The sequence below is a fragment of the Rattus norvegicus genome, chromosome 10 (genome assembly GCF_021556685.1).
Source record: "Rattus norvegicus strain SHRSP/BbbUtx chromosome 10, alternate assembly SHRSP_T2T, whole genome shotgun sequence".
NCBI lineage: Eukaryota > Metazoa > Chordata > Mammalia > Rodentia > Muridae > Rattus > Rattus norvegicus.
This window is the reverse complement of record NC_141543.1, coordinates 48,944,683-48,964,303: the sequence shown is the minus strand read 5'-3', so window position 1 is coordinate 48,964,303 and position 19,621 is coordinate 48,944,683. Positions and strand designations below refer to the sequence as shown.

Sequence of the window (19,621 nt, the reverse complement as noted above, 5' to 3'; positions counted from 1 at the left end):
ATTTCAGAAAAGCATTTAAAATAGAGTTCAGAATCAATGCTCAAAATTTTGTTCAAATTAGCCACAATTGGAAGTTTGAAAACTCTGATTCTAAGGTTCATGTGAGAGACACACGATTACTCATAAGCAATTAACTGAAATGTATAGATAACCCAAAGCAACTGTATGATATTTTATGAGTTGAATAACCCAGGCTATTGTATGTTCCAGCTATCACAGAATCTATCCCTAAAACTATCTTGATAACTGAAGTAGACTCAAACTTCCCAGAGTTCCTGGTGCTGATACTTCATTGCATCCCATGGAGAATGAGTTGGGTTATTTCTAAGGGTCCACTTAATCTCTCCCCACTGAACAGGTTGTTTAATTGAAGGTAGTTATTTTAAGACTGAATAACATGAATGTCCTTGCACACTGATGTCAAGCAGTGACCCTTACTCAGGTGGAAAGAGATTGAAGCAGGGCCTTGGCAGAGTGATGACTGCTGTTGGGATCAAGAGGAAGCCATTGTGGGTTCAGCCTGATTCATAGGCAGCTGGCTCCTATGTTCCTAGAAAATACACGTGATTTTAATCTCCTTTCCTTCACTATGACATATACTACTAATTAGTTTGGACTATTTGTCTCTTTATTCTCTATACAACACTTTACAACAGTGCCCATGGCAGGAATTTTCATTTTCAGTCAGTGCTAATGAAGGGTTTGGGTAGGAAATCCATGTTGAAGATCTGTTTAGAATGTGGGAAAAAAACAATAGATAATTTTGGGTCTTATCTTAAGAAGCAGAAAACAAAGTCAGGTACATTCTGAGAAGCACCTTAATCCATGTGAGAAGCCCTAGGGATTGCAGAGGGGCCTGGTAATGCTACAGACGACAATGTTCAGTAACAAAGCCATGGACTGGTGAGGTGGATTAGCAGAGTGAGGGCAATCACAAGGACCAACACTGTCATCTCACCACCCATGTACCAAGCCTGGTATCCTGCTTGTACCTGTACCCTGGCTCCTATCTGTGAGAGACAGGAGGATAACTGGTGCTTGCAAGGTTCCTGTGTACCTGAGAAAATATGATGCCCAGGGTCTGGGAGAGTCCCTGCCTCAAAGGCAGAAGAGGAAAGTGATAGAAAAGAAGACACGCACCTCTTCTGTCCTCCATGTCTGTGCAGGTGTGTGGGGGGTTGTATTTGTATCTCTGTGCCTGTGTGTGTGTGTGTGTGTGTGTGTGTGTGTGTGTGTGTGTGTGTATGTGTGTGTGTGTGTTTATGGTTCCACATGCCTCTTCCCCAACATGTCTACATTCATACACACACACAACACACACACACACACACACACACACACACACACACACAAAAGTAAGTTATACCTCCACAAACAATAACCTATTGTGACAATAAACAACATCCCTAAAGTAAAATGAAACCACTTGGAAAAAATACTGTTTCCAAAGAAATGAAGGGTAGCCTGAGTCGCTTGCCTTTCTTGCAAATACTCCAAATAAATTTTCTTCTCTTTTTTCTATTGGCTATTATTTTTTACATTTCAAATTGTTATCCCCCTCTCCAGTTTCCTCTCCAGAAACCCATTATCACATCCCCCACCCCCTGCTTCTATTAGGGTGCTCTCCCAGCCACCCAGCCACTCCCTCCCATCTCCCTGCTCTGACATGCCCCTACCCTGGGGCATTGAGCCTTGATAGGACCAAGGACATCTCCTCCCACTGATGCCCAAGGCCGTCCTCTGCTACATATGCAGCTAGATCCATAGGTCCTTCCCTGTGTACTCTTGGGATGATAGTTTAGTCCTTGGCAGCTCTGTGGTGTCTGGTTGGTTGATATTGTTGTTCTTCTTATGAGGTGCCAAGCCCTTTCAGCTCCTTCATTCCTTTTTCTAACTGTTCCATTAGGGACCCTGTTCTCAGTTTAATGGTTGGCTGCAATCATCTGCATCTGTATTTGTCATGCTCTGGCAGAGCCTCTCAGGAGACAGCTATATCAGGTTCCTGTCAGCATGTACTTCTTAGCATCCACAATATTGTCTGGGTTTGGTGACTGTATATGGGATGGATGACCAGTTGGGGCAGTCTCTGCATGACTTTTCCTTTAGTCTCTGCTCTACATTTTGTCTCAATATTTCCTCCTGTGTGTATTTTTGTTCTCCCTTCTAAAAAGGTCTGAAGCATCTGCATTTTGGTCTTCCTTCTTCTTGAGATTCATGTGGTCTGTGAATTGAATCTTGGGTATCCTGAGCTTTTTGGCTAATATCCAATTATCAGTGAATACATAGCATGTGTGTTCTTTCGTGATTGAGTAACCTCCATCAGGATGATATTTTCTACTTCTATCCATTTGCCTATAAATTTCATGAAGACATTGTTTTTTAATAGCCAACTAGTATTACATTGTGTAAATGTACTACATTTTCTGCATCCATTCCTCTGTGAAAGGACATCGGGGATCTAGCCACCTTCTGGCATTATGAGTAAGGCTGCTATGAACATAGTGGAGCATGTGGCCTTGTTATGTGTTGTAATATCATTGTAGTATATGCCCAGGTGTGGTATAGCTGGGTCCTCAGGTAGTACTATGTCCAATTTTCTGAGGAACCACCAGACTGATATCCAGAATGGTTATACCAGCTTATAATCCCACAACAGTGGAGGAGTGTTCCTCTTTCTCCACATCCTCACCAGCAACTGCTGTCACTTGAGTTTTTTATCTTAGCCATTGTGACTGGTGTGAGGTGGAATCTCAGGGTTGTTTTGATTTGCATTTCCCTGATGATTAAAGATGTTGACCATTTTGGGGGGGGGGTGCTTCTCAGCCATTGAATATTTCTCAGTGGAGAATTCTTTGTTTAGTTCTGTACCCCATTTTAACAGGTTTATTGATTCTCTGGATTCTGACTTCTTCAGTTCTTTGTATATTTTGGATATTAACCCTCTATCAGATGTAGCATTGTAAAGATCTTTTCCTAATCTGTTGGTTACCATTTTGTCCTAATGACAGTGTCTTTTGCCTTACAGATGCTTTGTAATTTTATGAGGTCCCATTTGTCTTGGTCTTAGAGCATAAGCCATTGATGTTCTGTTCAGGAAATTTTCCCCAGTGCCCACGTGTACTATAACCTTCCCCACTTTTTCTTCTATTAGTTTGAATTTATTTGGTTTGATGTGGAGGTCCTTGATTTACTTGGACTTGAGCTTTGTACAGGGTGATAAGAATGGATTGATTTGCATTCTTCTACATGCTGACCTCCAGTTGAACCAGCACCACTTGTTGAAAATGCTGTCTTTCTTCCATTGAATAGTTTTAGCTCCTTTGTCAAAGATCATAGATAGATTTGACCATAGATAAGTGGGTTCATTTCTGGGTCTTCAATTCTATTCCATTGATCTACCTGCTGGTCTATGTACAAATACCACACAGTTGTTATCACCTTTGCTCTCTAATACAGCTTGAGGTCAGGGTTAGTGATTCCTCCAGAAGTTCTTTCATTGTTAAGAATAGTTTTCACTCTCCTGGGTTTTTGTTATTCCAAATGAATTTTCAAATTGCTCTTTGTAACTATGAATAAGTGAGTTGGAATTTTGATGAGAATTGCATTGAATCTGCAGATTTCTTTTGGCAAGATGGCCATTTTTACTATATTAATCCTGCCAATCCACAAGCATGGGAGATCTTTCCATCTTCTGAGATCTTCTTCAATTTCTTTCTTCAGAGACTTGAAGTTCTTGTCATACAGATCTTTCACTTGCTTGGTTAGAATCACATCGTGGTATTTTATATTATTTGGGACTATTGTGAAGGGTGGAGTTTCCCTCATTTCTTTCTCAGCCCATTTATCCTTTGAGTAGAAGAAGGCTACTGATTTGTTTGAGTTAATTTTATACCCAGCCACTTTACTGAAGTTGTTTATCAGGCTTATTAGTTCTCTGGTGGAACTTTTGGGGTCATTTAAGTATACTATCATATCATCTGCAAATAGTGATATTTTGACTTCTTCCTTTCTGATTTGTATTCCTGTGACCTCCTTTTCTTTTCTGAATGCTCTGGATAGGACTTCAAGTACTATATTGAATAAGTAGGGAGAGACATGTCTAATCTCTGATTTTAGTGGAATTGCTACAAGTTTCTCTCCATTTAGTTTGATGTTGGCTACTGGTTTGCTGTATATTGCTTTTACTATGTTTAGGTATGGGCCTTGAATTCCTAATCTTTCCAAGACTTTTAACAAGAAGGAGTTTTGAATTTTGTCAAATGCTTTCTCAGCCTGTACTGAGATGATCATGTGTTTTTGTTCTTTAAGTTTGTTTCCATATATCAAACCATCCCTGCATCCCTTGGATAAAACCTACTTGATCATGATGGATGATCATTTTGATGTGTTCTTGGATTCAGTTTGTGCGAATTTTATTGAGAGTTTGTACATTGATATTCATAAGGGAAATTGATCTGAAGCTCTCATTCTTTGTTGGGTCTTTGTGTGGTTTAGGTGTAAGCATGATTGTAGCTTCATAGAAGGAATTGGGTAGGGTTCCTTTTATTTCTATTTTGTGGAATGGTTTGGACAGTATTGGTTTTATGTTTTCTATGAATATCTGATAGAATTCCTCACTAAACCCTTCTGTCCTGTTTTTTGTATGTTTGTTTGTTTTGTTTGGAGATTTTTTAATGACTGCTTCTATTTCTTTGGAAGTTATGGGACTAATTAGATGGTTTATCTGATTCTGGTTTAATTTTCGTACCTGGTATCTGTCTAGAAAATTGCCTATTTCATCCAGATTTTTCAGTTTTGTTCAGTATAGGCTTTTGTAGCAGGATCTGATGATGTTTTTTGAATTTCCTCAGGTCAAGAGTATTTTAGGTGAATTGGTGTCCTTGGGGATCATGCTTGGCTACTGCAGGTGGCCTCTTCAGATTCCATGTCCCCATAGTTAGGCTAAGTTCACTTGCACTGACTCCTGGAAGCCTCCTCTATTCCAGGTCTCTGAGACTTCTTCCTAGGGATTTTCCTCACCACACACACACACACACACACACACACACACACACACACACACACACACACACTACAGCTGCAGATTTCTGTTCATTCTCCAGCCCCTCTGAGCCTATTTCCCTTCTCTCCCCGTACCCGATCCTGCCTTCTCATTCCCTAGGCACACACACACACCCAGTTCCCTCCCTCCCTCTGCCTCCTATGACCATTTTGTTTCCCTTTCTATGTGATTAAAATATCCTTGCTTGTGCCTTCTTCTTGTCTAACTTCTTTGGGTCTGTGGGGGCTATCATGGCTATTCTGTTCTTTATAGCTAATATCTTCTTATCAGGGAGAGTATACCACCATGCATGTCCTTTTGCAGTCTGAGTTACCTCACTCAGGATATTTTTCTAGTTTCATCCATTTGCCTGCAAATTTCAATATGTCCTTGTTTTTAATATCTGAATAGTACTTCATTATTCAGTCATTGGTTGAGGGACATCTGGGTTGTTTCCAGTTTCTGGCTATCACAAATAAAGCTGCTATGAAAATAGTGTAGCATGTGTCCTTGTCATATGGTGGTGCATCTTTTGGGTATATGCCAAAGTCTAGTATAGCTTGGTCTTCAGATAGAGCAATTTCTAATTTTCTGAGAAACCAACAGGTTGATTAACAGAGTGGTTGTACAATCCCAGTAGCGATGAAGGAGCATTCCCCTTTCCCCACATCCTTACCAGCATGTGCTATCCCTTGAGTTTTTGATCTTAGGCATTCTGGTTGATGTAAGGTATGTAATCTCAGGGCCATTTTGATTTGCATGTCCCTGATGACATTCCCCTGTTGAGAACTATTTGTTTAGCTCTGTACCCCCATTTTTAAATTGCATTATTTGGGTTTTGGGGGTCTAACTTTATATTTTGAATGTTAGCTCTCAATCAGATGTAAGGTGAATGAAGATCTTTTCACAATTTGTAGGCTGCTGTTTTGTCCTATTGGCAGTGAATTTTGCCTTACAGAAGTTTCAAGAGGTCCCATTTATCAATTGCTGATCTTAGAGCATGCACCATTGGTGTTCTGTTCAGGAAATTTTGTCCTGTGCCAATTCATTCAAGGCTATTTCCCCACATTTTCTTCTATTAGATTCAGTGTGTCTGATTTTATGCTGAGGTTCTTGATACATTTGGACTTTAGCTCTTTGCAGGGTGATAAATACGAACCAAGTTGCATTCTTCTACGTTCTGACTGCCAGCTTAGACCAGTACCATTGATTGAAGGTGCTTTCTTTATTTCCACTGTATGGTTTTGGCTTCTTTATCAAAAATCAAGTATCCATAGGTGTGTGAGTTTATTTCTGGGTCTTTGATTCTATCCCATTAATCAACTTGTCGGTCTCTATACCAATTCCATTCGGTATATCACAATTGCTTTTTAGTACAGTTTGAAGTTACGGATGGTGATTCCCCTAGAAGATCTTTTATTGTTGGGTTGCAGAGAAATTTTCCCCTAATTGATTAAAATAATAAATACAAGAAGCCAATCACTGAGCAAGAAGGAGGTGGAACTTCCGGGTAGAGAGAGGAAAAGGGAAGGCAGAAGGAGGGGACTTCCTTTTGGACTGCAGGAGCAAGGCAGACACAATGTAGGCTGGAGGGTGTTAGTTCAGGTGGATCTGCCACCAGAAAATTTCTAACATAGAACATTTGGTGAAACTAGGTTTCTAGATTTCTGGCCCACCAATTGTGTTAGTTGATTCTAAACCAGGATTACCTGGTGTTTTCCTTCTCATGGATATCCAACTGAGCTCCAGGGAAGGTAATCCTGGCAGAGTGTGGGTTTGTGAGAGTGCACCTCAGCTAGCCTCTGGAATGCTGAGCAGATTTTGCAGAAGCCAGCCTCAGGGAAGGAAGCTATTTTGGGGCTGTGGAGAGACAGAGCCAACTTTGGTGGTACAGGCTTTGGCAAAAGGAAAAAATGAAGTCTCAGCCCATGTGCTGGGCTGGGAACAGACTAAGACCACGGACTGGTGCCCAGCAGGTCATAGCATGGATTGTTTTCTAATATTACATGCTACACTAGGTTTTTGTTTTTCCATATGAACTTGAAAATTATTCTTTCAAGGTCTGTAAACATTGTGTTGGAATTTTAATGCGGACTTCATGAAATCTGTAGATTGCTTTTGGCAAGTTGGCTGCTTTCACTATGGTTTAAGCTTTAGGTTCATTTGTTTGTCTGTTTTTTACACAAATGTGGATGCCCTTCCATCTGGGGCATAGATGTTGAGAACTGAGATGTCTGCTTGTTGGATTTTTCCTTTGAGTATGAAGTGTCCTTCCCTGTGTCTTTTGATCACTATTGGTTGAAAGCTTATTTTATTAAATATTAGAATGACGACTTCAGCCTGTTTCTTGGGCCCATTTGCTTGGAAAATCTCTTTCTAGCACTTTATATGAAGAAAATTACTACCTTTGTTACTGAAATACGTTTCTTGTATGCAGCAGAAAAATGGATTGTGTTTTCACATCCATTCTGTTAGCCTGTGTCTTTCTATTGGGGAGTTGAGTCCATTGATGTTGAGAGACAATAATGACCAATGATTGTTAGTTCCTGTTATTTTTATATTGGTGGTGGTTGTGTGTGTGTGTGTGTGTGTGTGTGTGTGTGTGTGTGTGCGTGTGCACGCATGTGTACATTGGGTTGGAGTTTTCCTTCTGTAGAGGCGGGTTAGTGGAAAGGTACTGTTTAAATTTGATTTTGTTATGAAATATCTTGGTTTCTCCATCTACAGTGATTGAAAGTTTTGCTAGTATAGTATAGCAGCCTGGGTTAGCATTTGTGTTCTCTTTGCATTTACAAGACCTCTGCCAAGGCTCTTCTTGCTTCTAGTGTCTCAGATGAGAAATTGGGTGCAATTCTGATAGGTCTGCCTTTATATGTTACTTGGCCCTTTTCCCTTGCAGCTTTTAAAATTCGTTCTTTATTCTATATATTTAGTGTTTTAATGATTATGCAGTGGGAGGATTTTCTGTAAGCTTGTACCTTTGTAGCCAACTTTTTCTTTATCTTAGGAAATTTTTCTTCTGCTGTTTTGTTGAAGATGTTTTTGAGGCCTTTTAACTAGGCTGATGCCTCCACCTCCACCTCCTCCTCCTCCTCCTCCTCCTCCTCCTTCTCCTCCTCCTCCTCCTTTTATTCTTCTCCTTCTTTGATTCCTATTATCATTAGGTTTGGTCCTTTCATAGTGTCCCAGATTTCCTGGATGTTTGTGTCATGAACTTTTTAGATTTTGCATTTTTTTCTGACTGATGTATTGATTTCAGTTATCATATCTTCTAAACCTGAGATTCTCTCTTCCATCTCTTGTATTCTGTTGGTGACGATTGTGTTTGTAGTTCTTCTTCTCTTCCCTAGGTTTTCCATCTCCGGGATTGCCTCCGTTTGTGTTTTCTTTATTGCTTGAACAGTTTTATTCATATCCTTCACCTGTTTGATTGTGTTTTCCTGTATTTCTTTATATTTATTTGTTTCCTCTTTTAATGTTTCTAGCTGTTTGAATGTGTTTTCCTATATTTCTTTAAGGGATTTATTCATGCCCTATGTGGACCCTATTTTGCAGGCTGTGTCCCAGTGAGACCTTTTCTAAGGAGTATTTTTTCATCTTACATCACAGAAAGGTCACTGTCTCATACTAGGAGTTCTATTGTGCTTCATCCGAGTTTTCTATTCCTGAGATCCACTGAGCATCTTATGGAAGAGCTTGAGTCATGGTCCACATTAAGCAATGGGAACTACAATGGGTGGTTTCTTTTGTACCTGGAAGTGTTGGTACATACACCACCATTTCAATACATTGGTATTTTGCCTTTGAAATTTCCCTGGGTAAATCTGAATGAGCAAACTAACTTTTGTATAGTAAGATGTTTATGTAAACATAGCTTAACCTTTAACAGTTAGTGATACAAGAAATAATTTAATACCTTGACTGTATTGACTAGCCCAATAACTTTATGAATATAGAGTCTTAAGCTAGATGGGAAAATTAGTTAAGAACATCAGTTTACTGATCCTGTGCTTGCAAACTAAGATCTTTGTTCTTTCCTCCTAGTATGACAGACAGAGGTGGAGCACATAAGAAGAAAAACACACTAATTACCTGATGGAGACAGGGAAGAAACATGCTGTGTATTGAGTCCCGGAGCTGACAGTTCTTCCCCTGGAAACTGGAGTAAATTCACAGCTTGCACTTTGCTTTGTTCTCTCTCTCTCCATATAGATCCATACCATAGCATGCCAAAGCATTCTCTCCCACCACCATCATCACCACCACCACCAGCAGGAGCAGCAGTACAACCACCACTACCACCTCTACTATCCTGCCGCACCTATCAGGTCTCTGCACACTGGGTTTTGTGTACTGAGACACAGTGAATGAGTTAGTTATTTGGAACAATAAACAAAGAGCTATCATTTTATTTTCTGTTGCGCGCGCGCGCGCGTGTGTGTGTGTGTGTGTGTGTGTGTGTGTGTGTGTGTGTGTGTGTGTGTGTATGAGAGAGGTGTTGTGTAAGAGTGAATGCCACAGAGCCTATGTGGAGATAAAAGGACAGCTCTCAGGAGCAGGATCTCCATCTGCTTTGTTGAATCCAGCTCTCTTGCTTTTATCACGTTGTATATTTGCCCTTGCTGGCCCATGAGTTTCTGGATGGCTCTTCTGTCTCTGCCTGCCATCTAGCTGTAAGAGTGCTGGGATTACAGATGTGTGCCACCACTCTGGGATTCTTTTCTTTATGGGTTCTGGAAATTGAACTCAGGTCCGCAGGCTTGGACAGCAAGTGCTTTTACCATCTTGTGAAGCCCAAAGCGTGGACTTATTTCTGCACTTTATTTCCATTTGCATAATACCTGTTCTCTTCTTGATTGACGTGACAGCCGAGTTTAGGGACACTGGTTTATCCTCACTTCTCCTGATGCTCCTGAAAGCATTCTGGTAGATGTGAAAGTATTCCAAAGAGAGACACTGTGGTCCTCACTTTGGCTGTCAGACTACTGAAACAATAAATGTAAAAAATTGGAATTTCCCCAGGAATTCTACACATGGGGAAGAGATAGGCTGAAGCTTGGGGCTGGCCAGAAGGAGCCCTTGTATCCCAGAAAGATATTTCATACATTTGCAACAACCATTAGACCAGCTTGCAGGAGAGACTAGCAATGACAGTGATGGGCAAGCCAGAAAATGCTTTGGTGGGAATATTGGAAACATAAACCACCAGACTATGCAGAAGTCAATGCTGAATGGTGGTCCTAAAGAGTCATCTTGTTCATGGGAATAAAACACCTAGCATGTGATTACAAAGTTAAAAAACAGGGTTGGCAAGATGGCTCAGTGGGTAAAGGTGCTTGCTGCCAAGCCTCTTGACTTGGTTTGGCTCTTCAGGACCTGTACAATTAGAGAGAAGTGACTCTGCAAGTTGTCCTCTGATGTCCACATGTGCACTGTGAAACATGCCAGCCTACACACACACACACACACACACACACACACACACACACACACAGTAATCAAAAAGAAGTTTAAAACAAATAAATGGAATAAATTTCTAAGAAAAGTTGTGTCCTACTTGGCACCAGGATACGAGTTGGTAGGGTTCATTTATGGGTTCATTAATTAGCTTTACTGTTACATTAGTTACCTTTATGGTTACATTAGTTGCCATTTCATTGCCATGACTAAGTCACTTAGCTTTGATAAAGAAGTAACACCCTGAGGCTCGGGTTCCAATGGTTCTGTCCATCTTGTGGAGAAGACGTGGCTGGCCGGGCCGAGCTGCTCTTTACCTCATGGCAGCCTGGGAACAGCAGGGAGATGTGGCTTCCTCCTTGTTTCTTTCTTAGTCTTATTAACCATCTGGGTGCAGAACCACATTCAGGATGGGTTCCCCCCCCTCAGTTAATGCTCTACAAACACCCTCACAGACGCACTCTGAGGGTCTCCTAGATTCTAAACCTAGTCATGCTCACAAGAGGGATGAGTGAGAATACTCTTTATCGATTCATGGCTCATCATGGGGTAGAACAGTTGGGAAACTTAATGTTCAGTTCATTCACAAAGCAAATGGTTTGGGACCTTACACAGGATTTTAGAGAGCCCAGAAGATGCCAATCAGTGGAGAGCTGCCCACTAGAGTTGATCAGATCCAGTTCTGCCAAGACTACTCAAAGCCTTACATGTAGTGACATCCAGGCCCGGGATGCCTGGCCCTCCCATACCCCTGATAGCAAAATAGGGACATACGTGGGGACAAGAGAGCTTAGATGCTTATGTCTGTAACTGTAAGACCAGCTATCCACAGTCACACTACCCTAATCCCCCTAATGTAAAAAGTGCACAGAGGCAACTGTTGTCCCCCATCCCTTAACGGGAGAACACATTTCACCATGTACAGGATAACACTACACCAATTTAGGGACAAACTCTCAGATATGTATCTTTCATGGAAAGTCTGTTTTAATCACAAGGAAGAAATTTAAAACACACACCTTCCTCATGACCACCAAATACCAGAACCCTTTAAGAATCCAGTAACATGCGTGTGTCCCAGGACAGCCTGAATTTTAACCAAGTCACTACAGAACATTTTCTCTCCCCGCCCCCTTCTTTTTTATTAAAACGTTTGCCTGAGAGTTTGCGTTCTCTCAGTATTCACTGCCAACCTCACCAAGACAGCTTGCCTCTGGTCTGTCTGGAACCAGCCCTTATTTCCCCTATCTCTCGGCTACCCAGCAGCAGCCTCCTGAGCGCTCCTTTCACCTCCTTGTTCCTGAGGGTGTAGATCAGAGGGTTGAGGAGAGGAGTGACAATGTTGTAGAAGAGGGTGAGGAACTTGCCCTGGTCCTGGGAGGAGCTGTTCCCTGGCTGCATGTACATGTAGATGATATTCCCATAGAAAAGCGAGACCACAGTGAGATGCGAGCCGCAGGTATTGAAAGCCTTCTGCCGCCCTGCAGCGGAGCGGATTCGCAACACTGCTCTCACGATGTAGCCATAGGAGACCAAGATGAACACCAGAGGTGACAGCACGATACCTATTGCCAGGACGAAGACAGTGCCTTCCACTGCGACGGTGTTGACACAAGCTGTCCTGATGAGAGCTGGCATCTCGCAGAGGAAGTGGTCTACCCTGCGGTGCCCGCAGCGGGGTAGGCTGAGGGTCACCGGAGACATAGCCAAGGAGTTGGCCACCCCGCAGCTCCAGGCCACTGAGACCAGGCCCATACAGAGTCTGGGGCTCATGATGACCATGTAGTGCAGGGGCTTGCAGACTGCCACAAAGCGGTCATAGGCCATGACAGCCAGCAGCAGGCACTCCACACCCCCCAGGCCCAGGAACAGGACCAGCTGCAGAGCACAGCCCACATAGCTGATGGTCTTGTCCGGCCCGCTGAGGTTATAGAGCAGCTGTGGGATGGAGCTACTGGTGAAGCTGAGGTCCAGGAAGGACAGGTGTGTGAGGAAGAAGTACATGGGGGTGTGCAGATGCGGGTCCAGCCTGGACACCAGGATGATGGTGCTGTTGCCTAGCAGGGTCAGGAGGTAGGCAGGCAGGATGATGGCAAAGAGGACCCTCTCCAGCTGGGGCCTGTCAGAGAAGCCTATAAGGATGAAATGGCTGAAGGTGCTGTCGTTGTCTGCGCCCATCTTTAGCGCACCTGAGGAAGACATCAATGACAACAGTGATCGGAGCGGACAGAGCTTCAGTTATTTATTACTTGTTTAATTCCAATAAGGATGTAGTAATGCTGACAGACCAGCAAACTGCGCCATGTATGTGGGAAGCCAGTTGTTTTGAGTAGAATGTGACAGGGTTGGCTTTGACCCCAGCAATTGCTCCTTAGTGTATCTGCCACACTCCCTCTACTCTCGCCTCTAATTCCATAAAGTGAACCATTCTATGGTCTAGATTTTTATTCTCTCCAGACTCACAGCCCCAAGCTGTCCAAAGGCAAAGAACACAAAATTCAGTCCAGCATAATCAACCAAGCGCATTTGAAGTTGCCCAGCACAGATGATGGGAAATGGGGACTTCACCCATGTGAGCCCATATGGGTTGACTCCCACAGAGATGTATTTTAAGTTAAATTTCTGGGGTTTTTTCTTGAGATTTTTGATAATTTGGTAATTCAAGGACAGACTGGTGCTACCTAGAAATATGTTTAAATTTTTTACAAATGTATGAAATATATATATAATGCATTTTATAATCTACTGAAAAATGTAAGGAAATCTACCATAAACCATTAAAGTTTATCAAGACTGACAAGAGCAAAAGCATCTAGAGCCATGTTCCCAGCAGAGAGGAACTTAAATGTGGAGGTGAAGCACCATCCTCATCTGGATCAAACGAACTGTCATTTGCTTGGGATACATGGGACACATTCTGTTCTTTTGATTGTTATTTTTAGTGAATTTTGGATTTCTGGATAGGAAAATGGCGTAGGAGACAATGGGTTATCAGTGAAACCATGTGCATGAGACCTCTTTCTGGGCCTGCTGTCTTGGCACCATGGTGCTTGCTTTTTTTTCCCAAAGGACATAGGAAATATTGCTTAAAGAAAAATTAGATCCCAATTAAAGTTTTGTTTTAATTACATTTGTGTGTGTGTGTGTGTGTGTGTATGTGTGTGTGTGTGTGTGCGTGCGTGCGTGCGTGCGTGTGTGTGTGTGTGTCTGTGTGTGTGTGTGTGTGTGCGTGTGTGTGTCTGTGTGTGTGTGTGTCTGTGTGTGTGTGTGTGTGTGTGCGCGCGTGCGTGCGTGCGTGCGTGCGTGTGTGCGTGCGTGCGTGCGTGTGTGTGTGTGTGTGTGTGTGTATGTGTGTGTGTGTGTGTTAGCTTACCTTAGCAAATACAAGGAAAACCTTTAGGAATCAGTTTTCCCCCTTCATCATATGAGCTCTGGGGATCAAATTCAGGTCATCAGGCTTGGCAGGGAAAGTCCCTTTCCCACTGAGTCTTCTTACTAGAACAAGAAATGGGGAAGGCCCAGGATCCAGGTTCAGATCCTGCTGGGAGAAGATTGGTCAACCCACCCCCACAGCTAAATAGCACATGCATAGTCCCTTGCTTCTGTAGCACGTTACTGGAAAGGCAGAGAGAAATGGAGGTTCTTTCCCACCCAAGCTTGGTCAAAGTGTAAATAAACCCAATTTCTCTACCAATTTCCACCCCCTAATCTCTTTGGCATACAGGAAAGCTGAGGTGGCCTGTATGCCCTGCACCAGTGCTGCATGGATCACTGAAAGGCATGAGACATTAACCTTTTCGTGGATGCTTGATGAGGGTTTAAGTTGATATCATAGTTCTTAAGAGATCCCCACTTCTCTGTATACACCTCAAGGCTGTGTATGTTGTTTTAATAAAAGAAACATGTTTCTGTTACAGAATTGAGAATTGAGTGTTTTTCTCTTTGCCACCATTAATCTCATGTGTAGGAATCAGTCCTGAACTTTTTGACCCCCTAGTCAAAGGGTACACACCTTCCAGAGCATCTTCACCGCATCAAAAGACAGATGGTTTGCAGAACGAGTGTGTGTATGTAGTTAATAACTTCTAGTTAATAACAGTAGTTATTTAACAGACAATGGTATTATAAATGGGAAACAAGCAATTGCTAAATTCAGATGAGCATAGGCAGGTGATATCACTTGAAACGTTCACCACCCAGATATTGTAAGTTCAAATATGTAGAAAACAAAATATAGGGCTTGGGGTTCACTTTTGTCTAGCATGCATGAAGTCCAAGTTTCATCCTCAGCACCATCCAGCACCATGTAAATAAAATGTGGTGTATCCTAGTGGTCAGGAAACAGGCAGGCAGATTCAAGGCCGTCTTTGGCTACACATCAAGCTCAGAGCTATCCTGAGCTACCCAACAAAGCAAAATGTATTATGAGAACACACACATAACTGAATAACTAAATAGTAAATATTATCTCTGTCTCTCTCTGTCTCTGTCTCTTTTTCTCTCTCTCCCTCTCTCCCTCCCTTCTTCCTTCCCTCCTTCCTTCTCTCTTTTTCTGAGACAGAGTTACTTTGTAGCCCCACTTTGCCTAGAATTCACTATGGAGATAAGGGTGATCTCAGATTCACAGAGATCCTCCTGCCTCTACCTTCCAAGCACTAGAATTAAAGGTATGTACCACTATGTCTGCAAATAAATATTTTTTTCCAAAATCATCCATTGGCATATTTTCTAAGTATTTTATGCAATTTTCAGATTTCTCTTAAATATATAACTCATTGTTATTGGTGATTATAAGTCAGTGCCTTCATGTTTTAAATTTCAAGCCCTCGGTCATCAATAAGAACAGTTCTCATAACGGGACCCCCTTTGGGGGAATTAGAGGAAGGATTGGAAGAGCTGAAGGAGCTTGCAACCCCATAAGAAAAACAATGCCAACCAACCAGAGCTGCCAGGGACTAAACTACTACCAAAAGACTATACATGGACTGACCCAGAGCTCCAACTGCATAGGTAGCAGTGAATGGCCTTGTTGGGGTACCAGGGGAAGGGGAAGCCCTTGGTCCTGCCAAGGTTGGACCCCCAGTGCAGAGGAATGTCCAGGGGTGGGGGTAAGGGGGTGTGTGGGAGGAAATACCAGTATGGGAGGACGGGAAGGGGATGGAGGCTTATGGACAGGATACAGGGAAAGGGAATAACATTTGAAATGTAAATAAAAAATATATCTAATAAAAATTTTTTAAAAAAGAACAGTTCTCATGTTTAAAAATCACTTGTTTATAAACCTTTTATAAACAAGTCATTTTATTTCATTTCTTATTCTGTTATAGTTTTTTGAAAAGATGTAAAAATGGATTCTCTTACTTCACACTTCACTTTACAAGTGTGTCCTTCCAGATACTTTCTAGTTCAAGAGTATAAGCATCTGTTTGTCTGTCTGTCTATCTGTCTGTCTGTCTCTGTGCAGGTGCCTGCAAAGGCCAGAAAAGGACATGGGATCCACTGGAGCTGGAGCTATAGGTGGTTGTGAGCCTCCTGACATGGGTGCTGGGAACCCAACACAGGTCCTCTGCAGGAGCCATGAGAGTTCTGAACCACCAAGCCAGCCCTCCAGACCCAGGAGTGGTGAACAAATGCCAGCCTATTTTTTTATCTTTGTCATTACCTTCTCAGGGATCAGGACCCCAACTCTCCGTAGCATTCTCCTAAACATGGAGACGAGGGAGGAAGATGAAAGAGGGCTGAACACACAAGCCGCTGTGATGGGTCTCCAGTCACTGTAGCAACAAGCTGTGCTTCCAACAGGGTCCTGGGAACTAAGAAACACATCCTAGCACAATTAAAAAAGTGAATGAATGAATGAATGAATGAATGAATGAATGAGTGAGTGAATGGATGAATGGTTTGGGTCTGATTTTTCAGGACAGCGTGAGTTCAGATTTCCTTCCCTGACTGTTTATTCTCCTGACTGACACAGCCAAGAACGACTTTCCCCTGGGAAGAATTGGTGACTTTCTATGTTCATGTCTAACGGGAATGTTTACACTAGTGCCTTCTGTGCCATCAGATCATAAAAGGCTGCTTTGCTGACACTCTTTTAAAATAAATCAGCTGGCTCTCATACCCTCAGGCTTGGGTCTCTGTGAGGCCTGAAGACATTACCAGAGTACCTAGATTTCACATAATGCACTATGTCAAATTTGATTCTACTGAGCTGTTGATTTCTCTAACATGAGTTTTTTTTTTCTTTCTCCATGAAGCCAAAACAATATTAAAGCACAAGAAAACATTAGACCTCAAATCAAGACAGAGCACCATCCTGCCAGCAACTCCACAGGGCTGTCCCACTAGCGCTGGCCTTTGTGAGGAACCGGCATTTAACAGGTACAGGACACCTTTGCTGTCTGAAAGGGCACACCCCTTATTCTTTCTGAATCAGACTCTGAAGGGATATTCTTTCCCCTGCTGCTCCCAGCACTTTACCTTAGGTCCAAGATTTCAGCTCTCTGTGCAAGTACTTCTTGTCCAGAGCAGCGTAATTGTTGTTGTATTGATAGAACTTGATGGAGAGAAAAAAAGAATTAAAAGAGCCGTTCAAAGCCAACTCTTCCCAGACCAATTAGAGGTATATGCCTATGTGTGCCAGTTTCATGGTCAAAATTTTCTGAGCCATAGCTGACCAGATCCTTTCTGATGTAAACATGGGTGCCTTGGACATCTGGTCACCTCCCTGAGAGATATGAACACTAACACAGGGACCTCCTCTGAGACAAATAGCATTCTCAGTCAGCAAGTCACTTTACAAATGACTTAGTTATTTGTCAATAACACCCTTTCATTTAGACACCAGGGGCTTTGCTTGTCTAGACAAAGCTGAAACCTCCTTAGACTAGGGGGGAAATCTTATTTCGCCCTTAGGGAGACAAGCCAGAAATTGAAAGGAAACAAGACTCCTCAGAGGACATGAGAAATGGGTTGTCCCTCAGTGAGAAATGGGTTTCCAGACCCTAGAGCCCTCTCCCAGGACAGCTGCTTACAGGCCCTCCCTGCTAAGCCTGCCTACTCAGAAAGAGTAGATTTTTTTTTCTTTGTCTCTATTTCTTCTTTCCAGGTACTTGCCAAAATCCATTCTTGCTCTTTAACCAAGCGCTCACCCAACTCAAGCAGCTGCTGAGAATCACTATTGAGCCTGCTGTTCTGATAACCTCTAATGTAAAGAAACCTGTCTCCCTTTCCCTCCCTCTCCCCTCCCTCCCTCCCTCCTTCCCTCCTTTCCACCCTTCTTCTGTCCCTCCCACTCTCCCTCCATTCCTGTCCTTCCCAGCAGCTGCTGAGATCTCCATCTTTCCTGCCCCTTGGTTTCTTAAACTACAATAAAATAAAACTGTCCTTGAGTTTTCTTCTGGGTCCATTTTTAAATCACCTTATCTACAAGGCTAATGATCAACAAAAAGGACCCTGAGTGTCTCAGAGACATTAAACCAAATGAGATCCCTTTGCATGCAACAAGCAGAGCTCCCTGTGCTGGCTAGCCTGAGGTTGCATGGTTCACACCTGAACACAGAGCAAGCAGTTACTCATGGCTTAACTTGGCCTCACAGCAGGGTGGGTTTTCTTGGAGAAATAATTCCTCTTTCTCTTCTTTGCTCTGAGGGAAACATGGATAGGACCACACACTAAATTGGAGCCCTGAGTTCTCCCTACACGGGTTGAGGTGACAGGTAGAAAGGCCAAGAGGAGACTGAAGATGGTGTTGGAAACAGCAGAGCTGTTCACCTGCACAGAGAGGTCCTTTTCCTATGAAGCATCTCTATAGCTTGTGTGTTTGAGAGCATGAGCAGACAGTGTGTCACATTGATGTTACCTGTGGGTGCTGATGGGTCAGACAGTGGAGGTCTCCTGTCCCCATGTGTGCAGCTTCATCTCAGAAATGTCGGTAGTTGATTGGAGTCAAAGCTGTGAACTTTGGCCAGATCCTAAGGGGCTGGCAGTATTCAAAAGGATATACTCCCACTTACTTGAAAATTAAAAAAAATTTAAACAAAATTATTTTATCATTTAAAGACTAAAGTTCTGACCCACCACCACCCCAAGTTTGACTATAACAATGGTGTGCAGGATACTGAATTACCCTTTCAGAGCAAGGAACCTGGGTCATCCAACAAGGAGCCGATATACCTTTCATTTCTGTTGTGGGGTTGGGTAACCCAAATAAAACTCGGTCCTCAGATTTCATTTTCTTTTCTTTTCTTTTCTTTTTTTCATCTGACAAAAATCAGTTTTTCATTTTCCTACAAACTCTAGTTTCAATATTAAGGCACAAGTAAGCCCATATTTTCTGTGTTTGTTCAGCACTTTTTGACCTAATCCTGTAAAAATGGCGCATCACTTACAGTTAAGCAACACAATGTGTGTCCTGTGCTTCTGCTGCTGTCCTGCCTCAGTACCCCGGAGTTACCTTCCCCCTCACCAGGAACTGGCATGAGGTAGCTGAGCACTTTACTGCTGAGCTAAGCCCACAGCTTGTCTTTGTTTAACAAACCAGCTGAGAAGTGCAAATCTATGAGATCAGCTCCCACATTCAGGACCTACATGCCATGGTACCTGGGTGTGGCTAGTGTACTACACGCCTCAGTGCAGAAGGTGTGGCCCCACAGATGTGCAGTGCCTTCCCCATTAGATGCACATAGATGCAGCTGGAGTCACTGTGGAGAAAATCAAGGTGATATTCCTGCCATGACATCACCCTCTGTCTGAAGGTCCTGATGTTTGCAGATCAGAAAGCTGTAGTTGCAAAGACGGTGTTCCCCAGAGGAGCCTGGAGAGAGTTCCACGAGACTCTGAGCCCATCAGCATCCATGAGGGAGGCAAGGCCAGCATCCCTCGGTATCCCCACGCTCTAGGCAATCTTCTGAACCCACCAGGGTCATTAGCACGTTCATTTTGTTGTTGTCCTGTGCCACCTCGGTGCTCCAGTCCCCACAGATCCAACCAGGAAATGAGAGCCATGAGAATTTGTCCCTTGATAGAAAATAATTTAATATAGCATGCAAGTAAAATGTGGGCACTAAATCTGTTGTTCAAAGGACAGAGATACATAGGGACTGCTTTTCTTCTTTCTCTTGT

The 19,621-nt window shown here is 42.8% G+C and overlaps 1 protein-coding gene across 1 annotated transcript; it reads right to left on the bottom strand.

Moving 5' to 3' along the window:
- Positions 1 to 11,692: 11,692 nt before the first annotated feature.
- On the bottom strand, positions 11,693 to 12,676 carry Olr1433 (olfactory receptor 1433). The gene is given in 1 exon segment (NM_001000525.2): positions 11,693 to 12,676. A coding segment is annotated over 1 exon segment (984 nt).
- Positions 12,677 to 19,621: the final 6,945 nt, after the last annotated feature.